The sequence below is a fragment of the Schistocerca piceifrons genome, chromosome 5 (genome assembly GCF_021461385.2).
Source record: "Schistocerca piceifrons isolate TAMUIC-IGC-003096 chromosome 5, iqSchPice1.1, whole genome shotgun sequence".
In the NCBI taxonomy this organism is placed as follows: Eukaryota; Metazoa; Arthropoda; class Insecta; order Orthoptera; family Acrididae; genus Schistocerca; species Schistocerca piceifrons.
The window spans coordinates 43,930,392-43,951,470 of NC_060142.1; the positions used below are offsets into that span (position 1 = coordinate 43,930,392).

General features: G+C 38.5%; 1 protein-coding gene across 2 annotated transcripts in view; it reads left to right on the forward strand.

Moving 5' to 3' along the window:
- Nucleotides 1-21,079, forward strand: part of LOC124798403 (hydroxylysine kinase) — a 240,350-nt gene that overhangs the window by 218,432 nt on the left and 839 nt on the right. For both annotated transcript variants that reach the window (XM_047261791.1, XM_047261790.1), the window contains exons 6-7: nucleotides 5,969-6,143; nucleotides 15,041-15,294. In XM_047261791.1, coding sequence (XP_047117747.1) covers nucleotides 5,969-6,143; nucleotides 15,041-15,294 — 429 coding nt within the window. The remainder of the gene's footprint in view (nucleotides 1-5,968; nucleotides 6,144-15,040; nucleotides 15,295-21,079) is intronic.

Here is a 21,079-nt window from a genome sequence, read left to right on the forward strand (position 1 = left end):
TACTCTTTACACAATACATTTGGGTATTTAACAGTAATAATAATAATGGTATGCTAATTCTTACCTGCCAGTTAGCTGAAATGAAGGTCCAAAACCTCCAATAATTCACACTCTCACCACATGGAAAAACATATGGCATTATAAAAATGGCTACAAATTATGGAGGGAAAGCAATAATGGGCCACAAACCATTGTTGCCATACAGTAACAAGTCCATCCTTTTCAAAAAATATATAAAAAGTACCAAATTTTAAACTTTTAAATATTGTAAGTGTGTCCTACTTTACGTGGAATATTCCATCAGTTAAGTCGTCATTCATCAAATTATGTTAAGTCCCACCACAAAGGAGAATCTTTGGGGATGTGAAGTGAGTCACCATTCAAGCCAACATTCATAAAACATTGAAGAAATAACTTCATGTTCAATGTGGGTCTTGCACAGAGTCTTCTAGCATACCAGGAAAAGATAATTAGTTATAGCCTACATCTGGAGAGCAGCCAAGCTCTATACAAATATCTTATGGAAAGTATCTGAGAAATGGAAACTATTTAGGCACGTTGATTCAGATGCCTGGTCAGATGGTTCTTCATTTTTCCCAAAATGTGTAAAACAAATAACAGTTAGTTACTGTGTTTAAGAGCCACGTTGTATCAACAGCCCTCAATGACTAATATATTTTTAAAGTACCACAATTTGTGCAATAGGAAGAGTTGTGAGCAACTGAGAATGTCGGTGCTTAGTGCATTCTACATACAGAGAGAGAATGCTTTCAGTGGCACCAGTTGTCCATTCTCCTGGCAGCTGTAAAAAAACTGGGGTGTTCAAGTGGAAGCTCATTTTCTACTTACAATTTCTGACCATGAAACTGATATTCATGGAATAATATTGGTCAATATAATACTTTTTGTATTTGTTTTACATCAGTCTTTATGAGCACCACAGTAGCAAAATAGAAATCACAAAATGTGTAACACTAAAATATCAACATTAAATGCCTAATGTGCAAACTGAAGAACACAGGACAAGCAGAATTGGCAGAATATCACAACTGGCTGCTGTATGATACAGTACACTACCTCTTGCTATTGCATGTCAAGCCCATCATCCATGTCTTTACCAATCCTTAGATAATTTGGGTTATTTCCCTGTAAGTGTCAGATCTGAGTAAGTGAGTGAAAAATCTTTTACTAAGATTGAATTTTTGTAGCGTTCTGTGGAGAATATAATTGATTTCAGTATTCAACCCAACACTTGGTGCCAAATGCCAAGTTTTAACTTGTCACGTGTGATCAGTACTATGCACTTTCGAACAGCTTACCTGTTAGTATTGCAAATAGATATAAATAAGTGTACACAAAAAGGAATTTTGTGTATTATTCCTTGAAGTCTAGCTGAATGACAAGTTATATTAGAGTCAGCACACATATAAAATTATGCAGCAGCTTAGTTCATCATGTTTAGCACTAGAAAAGAAATTGAAACTATAGTTTGTTCACAATGTCCTGAACAAGAGCTCCTTAGTTCTGGATTGACTGAAGCCAGTAGGAGTTAGTCGACTTTGAGCTATGAGTGTTTCACTTCCAACCATTTTCAACATTGGCTATCTAGCAATGCAGTAACTGTGTGTATTGTAGCCACTAAAATGATTGTCATGTTCTACCATGATGCACCAAACCAGAAAGCAAGTGTGATTACCAGAACAGTGTGAAGAAAGCACAGCATGTTCACACCACTCCGCCACTTTTACCATTGTCGTATATCTGTTGGGCTTTAGTAGGAAGAGCTTGCTTCCTTTGCTCCCCACACTTGCGTGAAAGGTGGTCCAGGATATTGTGAACAAACTACACTGATCAACCAGAACATATGACTAACTACCTAGTAGCCGGTATGCCCACCTTTGGCATGGATAACAGCGGTGATGTGTCATGACATGGAAGCTTTGAGGCCTCAGTAGGTCAATGGAGGGAGTTGGCACCACGTCTGCACATCATCTAATTCTGGATACGGGATGATGAGCTCTGATGCCATGTTCAATCACATCGCAGATGTGTTCAGTTGGGTTCAGACCTGGCGATTTGGGGGCCAGCACATCAATTGGAACTCGCCACTGTGTTCCTCAAACTGCTCAATCACACTCCTGGGTTTGTGACAGGACACATTATCAAGTTGAAAAACGCCACAGCCACATAAAACGTGATAGTCATGAAGCGGTGTAAGTCATATGCAACAAAATATTTTCATAACGACTGAGCATGGGCTACCTGAAAATTAAATAAAGATGTACAATTTACGTACATAGTTATAAAGAGTTATGAAGATCTTCTCTCCTTCTTCCGTTCCATACAGTGCAAACACTTTTCTGCCACCAACGCTGCCAATCAGACTCAACCAAAGACCAATGTTGAACCCTGCCTAACTCAGTTCACTCCTCCATCTAACCGGGTTCCACCCCCACTGACCCTAAATCACCCCTGTTAACTTTCCAGAATTTCTTAACCTTGAACCTTGCCTCTCACCATTCCCCAATCAGTCAGTTGATAGAGCATTTGCCTGAAAAAGGCGAAGGTCCCAAGTTCGAGTTTCGGTCCGGCACTCAGTTTTAATCTGCCAGGAAATTTCATATCAGTGCACACTCTGCTGCAGAGTGAAAATTACATTCTGGAGACATTCCCCAGACTGTGGCAAAGCAAGTCTCCACAATATCCTTTCTTCCAGGAGTGCTAGTTCTGCAACGTTTGCTGAAGAGCTTCTGTGAAGTTTGGAAGGTAGGAACAAGGTACTGGCAGAAGTAAACCTGTGAGGAAGGCTCATGAGTCGTACTTGGGTAGCTCAGTTGGTAGAGCACTTGTCTGTGAAAAACAAAGGTCCAGAGTTTGAATTTCGGTCCAGCAGTTTGGATCAGCCAGGAAGTTTCATTCCCCAAATCCTTCAACATGCAAACTAATCTTACATCTGCAGAAAGAACCGCAGTCCACCATCTAAAAACTGATCCTGACCTTACAATCCTACCTGTGGATAAAGGTTCCACCACTGTTATTTTGAACTGCAAGGATCATCTTGGAGAAGGACTTGGCCAGCTGTCAGATACATCCACCTACAAACCTTGTCACAGTGACCCTATTCCAGAACTCCAGCAGGCTCTCTAGTCACTCCTCAAATCCTTAGGCCTATCCCAGAACCTCTCCCCAGAGTCCATCTCTCTGCCCAGCCCTACTATGCCTCACACTCCCACCTTCTACATGCTTCCTAAAGTTCATAAATCTAACCACCCAGGACACCCAGTTGTGGCCGGTTAATGTGCCCCCACTGACAGAATCTATGCTCTCGTGGACCAACACCTTCAGCCTACTACCAGGAACCTACCCTCCTGTATAAAAGATACCAACCACAGTCTCCACCGACTCTCCAAGATCCTGTTAATTTACCACACGGTGCCCTGCTCATCACAATGCTATCTCCCTGTACACTAATATCCCTAATGCCCATGGCCTTACCACTATTGAACACTACCTTTCCCAACACTTGACAGATACCAAACTGACAACCTCCTTCCTAGTTACCATAACCAGTTATATCCTCACCCACAATTATCCTCCTTTGAAGGCATTACCTACAAATAAATCTTGGGTACAACTATGGGCACGTGCATGGCACCATCCTATGCCAACCTATTCATGGGCCATCTAGAGGAATCCTTCCTAAACACTCAGATTCCTAACCCCCCACCTGGTTCAGATTCATTGATGACATCTTTGCAACTTGCAACTTGGATTGAGGGTGAGGACACTCTACCCACATTCCTCCAGAACCTCAACTACTTCTCCCCCATTTGATTCACCTGGTCCTGCTCAACACACCAAGCCACCTTCCTAGATGTTGACCTCCACCTCAAAGATCGCTATATCAGTACCTCCCTCCATATCAAACCTACTAACCAGCAACAATACTTGACAACTGCCACCCATTCCATACCAAGAAGTCCCTTTCATACAGCCTAGCCACTTGTGGTCATCACATCTGCAGCGATGAGCGATCACTCTCGAAATATACCGAGGGTCTCACTGAAGCCTTCATAGACCGTAATTATCCTCCCAACCTCATACAAAAACAAGTCTGTACCTTATCCTTCCAGTCCCTCACCACCTCACAAAGTTCCACCGTCTGGCCACAGAGGAGCATTCTCCTCATAGCTCAGTACCATCCAGGACTACCTCTCGTTGTGCCCTGAAATGAGAAATGTCCTGCACACCATCCTTGCCACCCCTCCCACAGTGGTATTCTGCCATCCACTAACCTCACAATATACTTGTCCATCTTTACACAACCCTGCTCACAACCTCTTACCTTGTGGCTCATACCCCTATAGTAGACCTTGAGGCAAGACCTGTCCCATACATGCTCCCATCACTACCTACAAACATCACCTATCCCATCAAAGGCAAGGCTACCTGTGAAACCAGTCATGTGATCCACAAGCCAACCACTGTGCTGCATTCTATGTGGGATAACAAAACAAGTTGTCTGTCCACATGAATGGTCATGGACAAACTGTGGCCAAGAAACAAGTGGACCACCCTAACGCTGAGCATGCTGTCAAACATGACATCCTTCATTTCAGTGAGTGCTTCATAGCCTGTGCCATATGGATCCTTCCCACCAATATGAGCTTTTCTGAGTTGCAAAGGTTGGAACTTTCCCTGCCATATATCCTATGTATCCGTTAACCTCCTGGCCTCAACCATCGTTACTCACTGTCCTCACCCATCCAGCCCCTTCCCTGTTCCCATTCCAGCACTACACAACCCTCATTCCTTCATTGCACCCAGTCTTTTTACTTCTTTCCTTTTCCACTATCCCCACCTCTCCGCTGCCCTCCACCTAACCTCCTGACTGCACATAGCTGCCCTACCCTCTTTCCACCTAGTCCCTGTGCACTCCCAACAGCACGTCTCTGTCCCCCACCCCTACCGTACTTTCCCTCCCCCTCCCCGCCCCAGCCTTCTCCTTACCCCACCGAGTTGCTGCTGCCATTATGCACTGGTGCTGCAGTGTGGCCTCAGTTGCCTGGACTGCAGTCATGTGTGTGTGAGTTGCGTTTGCATGAGTGTGTATGTGTGTGTTTGTGGTCTAATTCTGATGAAAACCTTACTGGCCAAAAGCTTTATTTGTGATAGTCTTTTTGTTGTGCCTATCTGCGACTTAGCATCTCCGCTACATGGTGAGTAGCAACTTTTCTTTTCACAATATTGTATCATTCCATCCTGGATTTTCCATTGTTTGATCGTAGTCAAAAAAGCTAATTAAAGAAATGAAGCACTTCCTAAAAACAGTGTGATTTCCCCAGAAATTACAAATTTCCTTTTCCTTTGTCAAGGAGCTGGAACAGAAGTACAAAATAATACCATCAGATCACCAAGAAACAAAAACACAGGGGGTGTAGTAATTAAACACTGCTCACAATATCTAGCAAAGCCTCTGACATCCCTTAGTAAAATTATTAATGGTAAAGGATACGCTCCCTACATGTCTGTAAAACAGGAAAGTTCTGCCAGTTTGTAAAGGTGATGATGGCAGTGTGGGAAGGAGAAGTTATAAAATTCACAGAAAAATAAAATATCCTGGCTGAAGCATAGCATGGATTTAGGAAAAAGACGGTGAAAGTTTGGAACTTTCATTTACATTCTCTTTTAGTATGAACAAATAAAGGAAGTTATTTAGCTGACATCACACATGTACTAGCTGCTAGCTGTGTTTGTGTTGCACAATAGCTGTTACTTCCAATGTTTCTCATTTTGTTTGTTCCATGTTCCTTATCCTTTGTGCCAATTTAAATGAAATATATGTAAGAGAAAGACATTTATGTTAGCAGTAGTAATGGTAGTAGTAGTAGTAGTAGTACTAGTAGTATTGATTCTTCTGCCTTGATGTTAAACAAAAGCTTGAATTTCAACTGTTTCTTTATTTTAGGGATTTCAACATACAGGATTTGAGAATCGTAAAAATATATGGCTGTTACAGCATTGTCCACTGGTACTGAAACTATTGTTTGCTGTTCCAAATGAGAATAATAAGAGTCTGGTAAAAGAAGTTATCAAGTCATTTGAAGAAATCGTTCTCAGAAATCAAGAAAAGTTGGAGAAAGGTATATTCAATTTCTTCTCTCAGTATTTATCATTTTGAAAACCATATCATGGCGCAAAAAGGATTACCATTTTGTTGATTCAAATTTTAATTGTTATAAAGGGAAAAATGTTTAATAAAATCCTTATAGATCTTAGAGCATATTCAAAGCTCAAACACTATGATTTTCCTGGAGCAAAAGGTACTTCTATGAAAGAATCAGTACAGATGAATATTTGACTAATAAAACACAGTATGTTATGCTGAAGGGTAAGTGTTCAACAGAAATCAAGGTAACATTCAATATGTCTCAATGAAGCATAGTAGGACCTGTAAGAGTTTTTAAGGATCATGGAATTTTTATCCTCACTTCCTAATAAATTTACTCCTTAATGGTTTTGCTGCTGACAGTAAAAATTAGTTTTGTTTGAACTGTGATTTACATCATCTTAATACAAGGAATAAAAGTTAATTTTCATTAAACTTTTCCCTGTTGTTTGAGATTCAGAGTGGAATTATGTACTCTGGTGCAGAGATATTCAACAAGCTGCTACAAACATTATTCTCTATTTAAACTGGATGTCAAACTGCAGCTATTTTAGCATTCCAGCCAAAGATCCTCATACTTCATTTCCTGTCAACTGCATTATGGCAGCTGTGAAGTCTCACTGCAATGAAAAAGAAAATACTTTACAATTCTTCATCACATGAGCCTCACATGAGCCTTTTACAATAGAAGTTCAATTTCTGGAGTAGAGCGAAATGGACTGTTTCAAAACCAGTGAAAAAATGGAGACATGTCAGCTGTGTCAGTTGTAAACTCTGATGTGAACTATGCATTGACAGACTGATCAGACAGCTGTTGTTTGTGTGTGTGTATGTGTGTGTTTTTTTCACTTATGATTTACTAATGGATGTCATTGTGCAAAATGATGCCATGAGATTCAACACTAATTGGTAGATTTGTTACTATATTATCCAAACTTTATATGTGTGTAATTTGTAAAAGTAAGTAAACAGTGAAGATATCTCTTAAAGTTGATATCCTTAGCTCAGACGTGTAACTATGATGACAAAAACTATGAATGAACTAAGTAAGTACTCATTAAGTGTAAAATGTCCGAGGGCACCTACATCCTAGTCTAAAGTGAAACACATTTTTGCACACTTGATATCTCAAGTGATGCATTGTGTACTATAGTTTATGTATTTTTCTCAACAGGACATTATATATCAAAATTTCAAGAAGATTATCTGCACTTACAAATTCTACATTTGGTCTGATTTGACAAGAGAGATACATGTACAAAGTGAGATATATAGTATATGAGATACTTGTCAGTTTCCTTCAGAATACACACAGTAGAGATACAAAGCAAGCAAAATGTTTGTGGAGTGCTAAATTTTCTGTTACCATTCACATGAACAAAACCAAACACTTATTGTAAAAGTCATAGAAAAAACTTATTTTATTCATGTGGCTATTTTCTAATGAAGTATTGCAATCTAGGATTGATATGAAAGTTCCCTGCTTCAGACAATATTACATTCTGTGGCATAGTGTTTATAATCAGGGACAAGTAAATAATTCATAATGTGAATAACTGATAGGAATGTTTTGTCGAACTTCAGCATGGTGGAATCTGCAGGTAAACAACAATTCTATGCTCAGAGATTAGAGTTCTACATCCAGGTAGTGTTGAGATCACTTGCTACATGGCAAAAATCAGTGTTCATTGTAAAGCTGTATGAAATATACATATAATAATGTACTTTAAATGGGGGTCTGTTTATAAAGATGGAGGTAGATATTCATTTGAAAAATACTAATGTGATGATAATAGTAATACTTTATTCAACATCGAATGATTCATTGAATATGCATAAAACAGGTTACAATTCTTGATACATAGCACAATAACACGTTCTTCAGAATTCATCTTTGGTTAACAAAATAATTAAATTACAAATAAGATGGAGCTTAACATTATTTACATATTTTTTCGAAGCACTTCTTATTTTGCACGTAAGTATGGCATTCTTCTAATGTGTAAAATGAATTTTGTTACAGGAATTTCTTTAGCTGAAATTTAAGCTTCATTGTGGGTAGGGTCATACCTTTTCTGGGCAGTGCATAGGCTAACTTAAAACCTGCATATTGTGGACCCTTTTCATAGAGTGCTGTTGTGTGGCTGCTGTTCTTTATTCCTGGTATTGTTCTGCTACAAATCGAAACTAATATTGGGCTGCATGCTTTTATTATGTAATGCAGCTTTTAGAATGTACATGTTTGCTATGGTTAGTACAGCAGTTTTTTGAAACAAGCCATGGCATGGTTCCTTATATTTTGCTCCACAGATGATTCTTATAACCCTTTTTTGAAGTAACAATAGCATATTTTGGTTTGCTTTGGTGGTGCTCCCCAAATTTCTATTCTGTAATTCAGGTGAGAGGAAAATAAAGTATGGTATGCATTCCTTAGAACAACAGTGTTTTGCAGACCTTGCTAATCATATTAATTGCAAATATATTCTTAGATAACTTACATGCTAAAGTGTCAACATGTATGTCCCATTTTAGATTCCTTTGGATTGTTAAACTTACAAATTTTGCACTAAACTCTTTTTTACTAATTCATTGCTGATGTATAGTTAATTTCATCACTAAAACTACTGTTGTTAAACTCAATGAGACACATTTTACTACTGCTTACATGTAAGTGGCTTTCATTAAAGCACTGAACTATTTCATTTGTCACATTATTACAGTGTGTCTCTAGTTAAATGATTCCTTATTACATACAATGGATGTATCATCTACATACAAAACTATTTTGGAACTTTGAGTGCAACACCTTATTTACATAAATCAAAAACTGAAGAGAACACTGTACTGAGCCCTGTGGCACTCCATATTTTATCTTAGTGATTTTGGATTTGTGATCTCCACTTTCAGTTTTAGGCAGTACAAACTGTTTTCAGTAACTCATGTGAGATTTTATTAGATCACGAGCAGCATCTCTGATGCCAATGTTCCATAGCTTTTCTAATAGGATTGTGGCATATATACACACAGTCAAAAGCTTTCTCAAGGTAGAGGTATATACCTGCAACATGTTGCTTATTCTCAATGCTTTTTATTACTTCTTAGGTTAACTGAGCAGCTGCCGTGCTAGTTGATTTACATTTTAAGAATCCATTTTGATTTCCAAACATTAGGTTGTGCATCTGGAGAAAGTTTATAATTCTGCTGTATATGTCTTTTTCAGCTTTTTTTTGGAAAATACAGGAAGTGCTGAGATTGGTTCATAGTTTTGAATTTTGAGTTTGTCTCCTTTTGTAAATATTGGAGTTACCTCAGCTAGTTTTAGTCTGTCTGGGAAAGTACCTGATTCTATTATATTATTTACTGCTGCAGACAGACATAGAGAGACATTTTGTCTACACACTTTTAATACATTAATACTGAGGTCATCATGCCCCGTGGGACTGGAAGATTTTTGAGAGCTAATGATGTTAATTATTTCTTTGCAATTTGTGGGGCTACAAATAGGCTACGCTCAGGTGGATTGTCTTTAAAATTATACTGCATGTTATTATGTTTGTCATTGGTAGCTTCCATACTGAAGAAAAATATTCATTAAATATATTAGGAATTTCAAGTTGATCTTTTATTACCATCCCATTGTGGTCAATAATAAAATCCATACAGGATTTGTCTCTGCCTGTTCTAAAACTGGTTATCACTCCCCAGACACCAGTAGCAACACTGTGAAGCCTGAAGCTTGTTTGCAATGTGGTTGCTCCTGGTCTGTATTATTGTAAACGATTTATTGCAGCAAAATAGCCATTATAGTTATACATTAGATTACAATCATTTGAGAGTGAATTACAAGGATGTATTGAGTGTCTGCATAATTCTTTGTAGATTACATTCAGTGCAGGTATTATAACAGATTATCATTTGAACCATTTATTGCATAGTCTCTAATTGATCTGGTCCTCTTGTTGCATATTTCTATATGGTATCTCTCACAAGACTGTCCACATAGTGTACACTTGCGAAGGTTTGACAGTTCGTGGTATGTTGTATTTGCACAAATTTCATGGTGGAATCCATGTACTGTGAGTCTTGTAAGTACGTGTCTCATCTCAAAATTTGCTGCTGTCCAAGTGCGGTCAGTCATGGCCCCGGATCCATAGAATTCCGTTGGTACTTCCTCTCTTTTCTTGAGTAGTGATCTTAGTAGGTTCTCCGATGCTGATGTGTTGGGAAGTAAGAACATTGTCCTTAGATCCTCGATGAGGAAAGATTCTCGGGCGAGAAGGTAGACTAATCTTGATCTTGTGGTTTTTGCTACCCCTAATGCTCTTTTGATATAGGTTGCTTTTACTCTTTTCAATGTTTCTAAGTTCTTTTCATTTAGGTGTATCCATATGATTTCTATCCCATAAGCCAGTATCGGTACTATTTTTGATTTCAAGAGTGCCATAGCTGTGTCTAGGTTTAGTGTTCAGATGGAACTTATTTCGTTTATCGCTCTGATGTCCTGTGTCGCTTTCTCTGTTGTGTGTTTAGTGAAGCACTTTGCGGATGGCTGGTGTGTTATCCCTAGATATTTGTAGTCTTTTGTGATAGATATTTGCTTTCCTTGTAGTGCAATTCTTGTCGTTTTTGGGATTTGCCCACCTGGTCTGAATTCCATCATTTCCGTTTTGTTGGTGTTGATTACAAACTTGTGTTTTCTGCACCATTTTTCCGTATCTTCTATAGTCTCCTGTAGTTTCTTTAAGTTTTTTGAGCCTATCACAATGTCGTCTGCGTAGGCATATGCTTTGACATCTTCGTCATGAGCGATTTCCATAATGTCCTTTGCTGCCAGAATGAACAGGAGCGGGCTTAGTGGCTCTCCTTGGAGCTCTCCGTTTGTTTGCTTTATTGGTTCAGACAGGTCGAGGTTGTCCGAGATCCTTATCTCATTCCATTATTTATGGAGTTTATAATCCTCATCCAGACGCTGTCTCTTCCCAGGGTTTCATCGAGCATCCTTTTTACTAATGATCGGTCGAAGAAGTCGAAGGCCTTTGTGAAGTCTATGAATACAGCATCATATTTTTGCTTCTTATCGATGGTTTCCCATATTTTTTTAAAAGCAGCTCCCCTGCTGTGATAGTGGATCTTTTTTCCTTGAACCTGAATTGAGATTCTGGGAGGTGTTCCTCCAAAGTGTGTCTTATTCTTCCTGTGATTAGTTTTGTGAATACCTTAAAAGGGTTGTTTTCCAAGGCTATTCCTCTGTATTTGTTTGTGTCCTTTGGGTCGCCCTTCCCTTTGTACATTACCCTTACTATTGGTCTGTATTAATAAATCTTTATTGTATTCTTGATAAGTTTTGAAGGCCTCCTTTAGCTTGAGATTTTGTTTATTATTCAACATTGCACTATGGAATAATTTTTATTTTCCTTTGCTTCAATGACATAATTAATTATCTAGATGCTTTTGTTTATCTCGTTTTAACTTTTGTGGCCACAGCTGGGCATGTGGCATCAAAATAGTAATAGAAGTCAGCAACATAGCTATCATAAGAGAAGCTATCATTCTCAAACCATGGTATGCATACTAACATGCAGTTCAGTCAATTGGTGTTATCATTAAACATGGTTTTTTTGCTTACATATAATTTCTTTCTAGTGACAAAGGGCACTTCATTTGCCTCCAATTGAAGCTGTATTGCATGGTGATCAGAGATGTTTTAGAACAGATATACTGTAGGAAAGATGGGTCGGGTTTGTTATCATATTATCCAGATATGTGTTGCAGTTACCAATATCTCTAGTTGGCTCATGGATAAGTGGAGTCAGATTAAATTCATCGAGTAGGAGGAGTAGCTTTTTGGTACTGGCATCATTTCTTAATAAGTCTTTATTTATATCCCCTGTTATTATAGTATTTATTTATATCCCCTGTTATTATAGTATTTATTTATATCCCATGTTATTATAGTATTTACATGGCCATTTAACCCAGAGAATGCACTGTATATATATATCAGCAAGTCAGGTAGATTTTTGAAAAATGTATCCATACATTCCCCAAGTGGCCTATACACACCAATAATTGCAATAGTGAAGATTGCTATGCCATCGGCAGACTTGGTTTACCTACTAAAGGGAGAACAAACTTCCATGGAGTGTGGTTGACTAATGCTAATTAAGTCTCCAGTGTACCAGTGTTCAGGAATGACTAAAATATCAGGTTAATCAAGACGTAATAATATCCAGATCATTGTACTTGTTTTTAAGACTACAGAAACTCTGGTGTATGACATTAAGTCCTAGTTTCTCTTACTGGACTGTGCAGGATGATTTAGGGCTACCAAACTGTCCAGCAGGCTTTGCAAGTTTCCCAGGCTTGCCTGCAGTGGCTATTTGTGTGGTATATTCTGATTTGGTGGATTGTGCCATTCCATGGCAATGCACTTATGTACACTGCTTTGTGGACAATTTCGTCTGATTTCCTCAATAATTAATTTGCTGACAATCTTTTTGTCTCTTTCATTCATGTGCATACCATGAGCTGTGTGCAAGTCTCTTTCTAGATTGCTGACATTTACCAGGGACAATTGTGAATTTTTTTACTTATTGTTTAATCCTATCATTTGTCTTGTGCACTTTCAAGATTGCTAGGATGGAATCTACTGAACACAATAAATTTGTAGGAAGTACAATACACATTATGTATAATAACACTAACTAGTTGTATGATTTCATATAAATATATTTTCTTGTCCTACTAGGTACAAAGCATGTTGTTACAAACATCGATCAGAGTGAAGTAACTGTAGGTCCAGAGAGGTTAGTTGATTTACCTCACAGCAGCGATATTGTTTCAGGCAACTCCACGGAGTTATGTCCCCACAAATGTTTATGCATAGTAATGTATGAATTGTGATGATTAATATGATTTTTTAAGCTAAATATTAACAAAAATACTAAATATACTACAAACAACACATGAAATTAACAAAGAGGCTTCTAAATCTGTAATATAATTAATTGCATCACTTGTTGCCATCAGGAAATTGTCGAAAGTACCACAAGAGGCCTTATTGGGACATTCTGCAACTATTTGACGAACGGTTTGCCTGGCTGCTCTACAAAAGCATATGTGAAGAGAGTGCATGCTTCTGCCATAATAGGTGGATATTCTGTTAAACATTATACATGTTCTCCACAACTGAACAAAGGGAGGGTGTTTCTCCCTTACGCAGAGCAAGTTGTGGCAACGTGGTGGGAAGCCTCTATCCAGTCTCTTTACCATGAGTCTGTTAAGTTGAACTGAGATCTGTGCAGTTTCATGATTGTTTTGATGGATTGTTTTCTTGACCAAAGCTGATTTCTTACAGGATAACTGCTTCTTGATGGATAGGTAATTGCAGTATGCATTGAATGTGTTTAAATGAAATTTCTGTGATTCTGCAAAGTGTCTTCCTACTTCATGACCTCTGGAGCTGCTTTTGATGAACCATTGAGCATTGTCTATTATCTAGTAATACATATTCCATAATTAAAAGGTACTTCACTGATATGGAACACTTATTTAAAAATCACTACATCACATGTAGTAATAAAAAAGCAAACTAACAAAATTCTTGATGAAACTTGCTGACTGTTTAAAACTGTGTGTTAGACAGGGACCCAAACTAAAAACATTGCCTTTCATGAATTGCTATTAGTTAAATGACAGCTTGTAAATGAGAAAAAGTGATACTTACTAATATCTATATCATTGTATTATACAGGGTGATTCAAAAAGAATACCACAACTTTAGGAATTTAAAACTCTGCAACGACAAAAGGCAGAGCTAAGCACTATCTGTCGGCGAATTAAGGGAGCTATAAAGTTTCATTTAGTTGTACATTTGTTCGCCATTTCAGCCAATAAAGTTTTTGGTCCCTTTTTCTTCGAAGGTGCTACTGTAACTGGACTACAGTATCTGGAGATGTTAGAGAATTGGCTGTTCCCTCAGCTCGAACAAGAAGCACAACAATTCATATTTCAGCAGGATGGAGCGCCACCACATTGGCACTTATCTGTCCGTAACTACCTGAACGTCAACTACCCGAGGCGATGGATCGGCCGCCAGGCAGCCCGTGACAGAGCACGTCATCACTGGCCTCCAAGAAGCCCTGATCTTACCCCCTGCGATTTTTTCTTATGGGGGTATGTTAAGGATATGGTGTTTCGGCCACCTCTCCCAGCCACCATTGATGATTTGAAACGAGAAATAACAGCAGCTATCCAAACTGTTACGCCTGATATGCTACAGAGAGTGTGGAACGAGTTGGGGTATCGGGTTGATATTGCTCGTGTGTCTGGAGGGGGCCATATTGAACAGCTCTGAACTTGTTTTTGAGTGAAAAAAAAACCTTTTTAAATACTCTTTGTAATGATGTATAACAGAAGGTTATATTATGTTTCTTTCATTAAATACACATTTTTAAAGTTGTTGTATTCTTTTTGAATCACCCTGTATTACTATTCTGTAGCATTAATTGTATTTGTACAGTTGTATTGACATGTTTCACATCCAGGCAAATCACTCGCATGTACAGATCCATGGAATATGCATACCATGGGAGAAGCTTTTTTCATTCAAGACCAATCCTCACAGTTTCACTTCTATGGGGAAAACATGGTTGAGCATATGAACACATTCAAAAATATATGCAACCTGGAATTGAATGTCTCTTTCCATTGGGCAGAAAGAAATCAGAAGTGACACAAAGATATAAAAAAAGCATAATGAGAAAGCAAAGAAAATAATAAGTTGTACAGAACAAAGGTTTGAGAAAATCAGTTCACACTTGTCTGTTTCCTCTAGTCTAATATCACCTAATATCTTCCTTTCTTTTTCAGGGTTAATTCATGGTGACTTCAATGAGCAGAACATACTTGTTAGTAAAGGTTCTGAGGATGATATCTGGGACATATGTGGAATATTAGATTTTGGAGACAGTCATGTATCATTCTATATATTTGAACTTTCGATTGCTGTTTGCTATATGATTCTACAAGCAAAGGAACTTGACCCATTCACTGCAGGAAGACATGTTGTTTCTGGCTACACTAAAGTAAAAAGGCTTCCTGAAAGGGAACTTGAACTTCTGAAGGTATGGTTGTAGGTTTCACAATTGTTGCTAATTTTATAACTCCATGATTATTAAAAGCATGGGATATTTTACAGTCTGTAAATATGTTATTTTGTCCAACATGCTTCTTGAACATTGGCCATTTGTAACTGTCAACATTGTTTTTATTAGGTGGCAGCTCTAGTTAACTCAAGGTGTACTAGTATATATTAACATGACTGGTGCTGGTCCCTAGATCATTATCAGATGTTCTCCATCAGCTGTCCATTCTGACTCAAAATGCACCAAACTGGACATTTTATAACTATATGACCTGTTAAGGAAATAACACATACCTTTTTTTAATCTATCATGGCTTACCAAAATAGGAGTGTTAACAACAAAATTCAGAAGCTTATTTTCCACTTCTCACAAGATACCATTGTAGAGGAACAGTCATTCAGGCAAAGTGAAATAGAATAGTCATAGATTGCAAATTGAAGAAACATCAAGTGAATTTAATGCTAGACAACATTATGTGTGGATTATTATTCACAATGTAAAAAGAGATTAAAAAAAATGGTTCAAATGGCTCTGAGCCCTATGGGACTTAACATCTGAGGTCATCAGACCCCTAGAACATAGAACTACTGAAACCTAACTAACCTAAGGACATCACACACATCCATGCCCGAGGCAGGATTCGAATCTGCGACTGTAGCAGTCATGCGGTTCCGGACTGCAGTGCCTAGAACCGCATGGCCACCACGGTCGGCGTAAAAAGAGAAATATACAAATTTTACATAATTAATTGTTGAAACAGAACATTCAGTTAGTCAACAGCAGTTACCTGCTCCTTCCCCCTACCCCTTGGAATCTTATAACATCACACACCTTTTTTTGTTTATTGATTTCATCAGCTATTCTTTTCTCATCTCCACTTTTTGACAAACCCAGGCTACTTGACTCGTAACAATATTTTAAGTAATATTAGCATAATTTTGCACAATGATGTCGATCATAACAAAAACATAAAACTTGCATATAAGGAAGGAGAAAGAATAGCTGGCAAGGACTTACCTTCATGAGGTAAAACTTTAAGTACTATCAATAGATCCATTTAAAATTACAGAAAAACTATCTTAGCTTTTGGAACTGTTGGGCTCTTTCTCAGGGGGGAAAGAGGATTATAAAGGAGGAATAGGTCATTCACATCCCCCAGAATGAAAAGAATCCATCTATTAAAAGAATGAAGGGAGACAATGATAGAGAGTGATATCAAAGAAAGGGGAGTGGGTTCAAAGATGATAGATATACTGATAAGCACTGTTCCAGTTAAAGTCCAGAACTGATAGAAGGATAGTGTAAGAAGTAAAGGTGGATTAAATTGAAGAAATAAGAATAGTGCAATTAAATATTAATAGGAAATAAAAAAGGATATAAGGAAAACAGAGCATGAGAGATGGAAAAAAAAAAAAAAAAAAAAAAAAAAGAAATGAAAAAAAACAAAGTTGTAGAGAAAATGATTAAATAAGTACACAAATAAAATATAAATAATAATATGAAAGTGGAGGTTAAGTACAGCAGAGTGGTGGAGACTGGACAGCAATTTCAAATCTCCAGAATTCTTATTGAAGGCTTTAAATAGCCCACCAGATGTAACAGGCACACAGGTCCCTTGAGTTATATTGCAGAGCATGTCAGCAAAAGGGTACTGAGGGCACCCTAAGTGAACAGTTCTTCAGTTTTCACTAATGCACTCAGACAGTTTTGCAGTGGTCATTCCTATATAAACCACCATACAATGAACACATATTGGTAAACAGTATTTGATGCTGTAGGGTTTACCAGTGTAGATGATAGTGGGTGGGTATATGGTGCACGTTTTTACAGTGGGAAAGAATGCAGGTTGTATGTGTGGAGTATGAATAATGGTGTAAAAATGTCGTATGGTGTGGCAAGAATATTGTGGAGGTTAGGGGGACAATGGAAGGTGAGAATTGGCAGTGAGAGGGGATGTCAGAGGGATATGGTCTCATTTCAGAACTTGACTTCAGAAACTCCTGGCCTGGGGTGTGTAATGTATTGATGCATTAAAAACATTGTTGATATGGGGAAACAAGGGGGCCTCATATTTTTAACGAATTTCTTCAGCTCATTTTGTTTGGAAGATAGAGGGCTACTAGGAACAGTTTTTTTGTGTTAAGTTGACAAAGAGCTGACAGTGTTCCTCTGTCAACTACTCCTCATACTCTGGGAGGATGGTGACAGAGTGGTCTGCCTTCAGATCATGGATAGCTGAGGATCAGCTTGAGTCATGTTTGGAATTTTTTTAATATTTTTAAGAATGTTTCGGAGGTGATGTTGGCAGTGAGGAATGCCTGTAGAGGATGGTTGTGGGAAAGAAGAGGAAGACTCCTTAGCAGTTTGGGTTGTAGCTGTTCTAGGCAGGGTTTGATGTTCACTCTGTTTATTGTGGGTTGGGATTGGATGATGAAGTGGTATTTCCACTTGAGGCTCTTGGAGAAGAAATACTGGAGGAAAAGTATGAGGAACTCCTGCTTGAGTATAGCAAGAGCATGTTTACAGAAGAACTGCAGGTATTGAGATATAGGAATGGGAACATAGTGAGATTTATGTTGGTATGGCTTCTAAAGGCCTTACCTTAAAAGTTCTCATCTCTGTCTGCAACCAATCCAACCTTAAATTCTAAAGAAGTGAATCCTTACACCTTACCAACCTTATCCTTGGTATGCATTGTTCTTCGACCACCCACCACTACCAACAGTTGCTTTCTCTATTTAAACTCTTCAAACTTTGAGCCCCTGAATCTGCTAACACTCTAGCACTTGCTATAATTCCAGTTGAAGTTAGCAATAAAATTAAAAAAAAGAAGAAAAAGAAATCACCTCCCACCACCTGAAGAAGCTATCCACCTTATTGGTCAAATACTTAAAAAGTTCTGTTTCTCTCCCTCTCTCCTGATACTACCATCCACTACTCGTCCCATCTCCAAACCAGAAAGCTCAATGTGGGTCCCTAAATTAGCTCCCATTCCCAGCAATCTCCCATCCCACCCCAGGCCAGTTATACCTGTAATACAACTCTATCACCTTAAATTCTGGCTATGATTCATTTTTAAATACTCTTTGATCCTGAGGCATCACAACAATATTTATGAAGCCTAACCTTTGGTGTCACACCCAGATTTAATCATACTGCCCTTGTCGAAGATCTCCCATCATTCACTCATAATATCAACTGGATATACCACTTCACTATTTAATCCCATCTCACAACCAACAGTCAATATCAAATCTGCCTAGAACATTTCTAACCCAAATCCCAAAGGGATCCTCCTCCTCTTTCTCAAAACTATTCTTTCCAGGCATTCCAATAATTCCTCACTCCCAGCATCATCCTTCCTAAATAAATCACAAAGCCCCAATCTTTACTAACCTTGAGCGAGCTTGAAAGCAGACTGCCCTAGCATTTTGATTCCTGTGGACAAGGGCTCCTGTAATGTGCTACTTGGCCATTATAGGTAAATGGCAGACATGATTCACCAGCTATTAGATACATCAGCTGCAGAAATGGCCCCTAATGCTACATTCCTTCCATTCAGACTGAGCTGTAGAAAATCTGTAAATCCCTAGGCTCCTTACAAGGACTCACAACTGCTTCCAGAGAAATCATTATCTTCCCTGACCCATGCACCCTCAGCTATTGTCTACACCCCAAATCAAACAAAAACAACCACATCAATCATTCCATTGTAGCAGCCTTCGAAGCCCCTACTGAGCGCATCTGAACCCTAGTGGACCAGCACTTGCAACCCATCATGTAGAGCCTTCAATCCCACATAAAAACACCAATTGCTTTAACCTTGTTCATTGTCACCAAAAAACTCTTCTGGTCTTTCCTCTCCTGCAGTTATACCATAGACCTTTTCCAGAAATTGATCTCCAGGGCAGTATCTTTGTCCCACACTCTGACAAAAACAAGTTCACTCCCAAAAAGCCAGAAGTGCTCAACTTCTCACCTACAACTGCACAGACTTTGAATGCCTTATTACATTACTCTATCCCACTTCAGAGTTTCTCAAGCAGAGTACTGTAAAAACTTCATCACTCCCTGATATCTTTCCCACACCACCCACTTACAGCTTATATAGCTCTCCCAAAATCCAGAACATCCTTGTCAAACTGTGTTATATTTCCTACACCAACATTCTTATCCCTGCATATCTTTCCACTGTAAAACCTTCCCAAGCACCCAACCACAATTGCACACAACATCAAATGCAGAACAAAATTTGAAGCCACACAAGTTATTTACTAACATTTGTTCACTCTGTGATATGTTGGGAAGTCCACCACCAAACTGGACGGGTGCAGGATAGGACACTGAAGGAATGTCTGCCTCAGGGACAACTGGTACCTATTTGCAGCTTCACTCAAGGGTATTGAGAGACCTGTATATCACACTTACTGTTTGAATTCAAACACATAGTACTCGTTTTCCTTACGTCCTGAGGTGGGAACTTGTTGTGTAACATATTTTCACAACCCATCATCACCTGGATGTAACATCCATCAACAGACCGTCCCCCCTCCCCCTCCCCATTTTTTCTCAGCAGGTAGTATTTTTGTTTGGTAGTCTTTCTCCACTGTATAACTTTTTTATGGATGGTATATCATTATTTTCTGTTACTCTATTTCATTTCGACTTTTTTATCTTCATCCTTCCCTCTTTTTTATTTTTTCTTCCTCGCCTCCTTGTCTATGTTCATCTTACTATTCATCCCACTTCTCATTATTAGTTCTTATTCTGTCATATCTGGACTGAAGTTGGCAAAGAGATTACCAGTGTGCTATCCATTACCCCCTACTCTCTCTGATGCTTTCCCCGATGCTTTTCCTTTATCTTTGTCTTTCTTTGTCATCATAATGGGGGTGTCCCTCTCAACCTTGGTTCTTAGTCATCTATCCTTTTTTCTAATCTTCTAAAACCTCTCTGACAAACAAAGCAATGGTTCTGAAGAAAAGAATAAATTTTATTATTTTTATCTGTGTCTATTGGCAGTACTGGAATTGCACCTCTGAAATGCAACTACTGACCACAATGACTTAGGCCTACTGATTGTATTCAAATAACTTTCCTCTGTCATGGGCACATTAGAAACATATGAGGGTAATCTCAAAAGTAAGGTTTCCTACTTTTTTATAAGTACATAGACCTGTTTATTTCCACAATGGTTTTCATCAGTTTACAGCTTGAACATTTAGCTATTTTTCAACATAATCACCATTTCTGTCAATGCATTTTTGTAGATGCTGTGGCAGTTTTTGTATGCCCATGTCATACCAGCTCACTGCCATGCTGTTCAGAAAGTTATGAACCTCTTCTTTCACCTCGTCGTCAGAGCTGAATTGTTTTCCAGCCAAATGTTCTCATCACCCATGACAATTGAGTCCAGAAAGTTGTCCTGTTCAGCTGCTAGGTGGTGAAGAAATGCATGGGAAGCATCAACTCGTTTCCGTATGTGGTCTTCAGTCAACAGGCATGGCACTCATCTTGCGCACACCTTCTGGTAGTTCAATGTTTCCATTAAAATTCTGTGAGTGGTGCTTCGAGAAACCTCAGGAACCAATGTGCAGAGATTATCCAGAGAGATCTGCCGATCTTCATGCATGCTTTTCCCAACCTTCAACACTGTCTCCTCAGAAATTGATGGTCTCCCACTCCTTTATTCGTCATGAATTTTGGTCCAACTAGCGGCAAACTCTCTGCACCACTTATGAACATTTTTGACATCCATGCACAA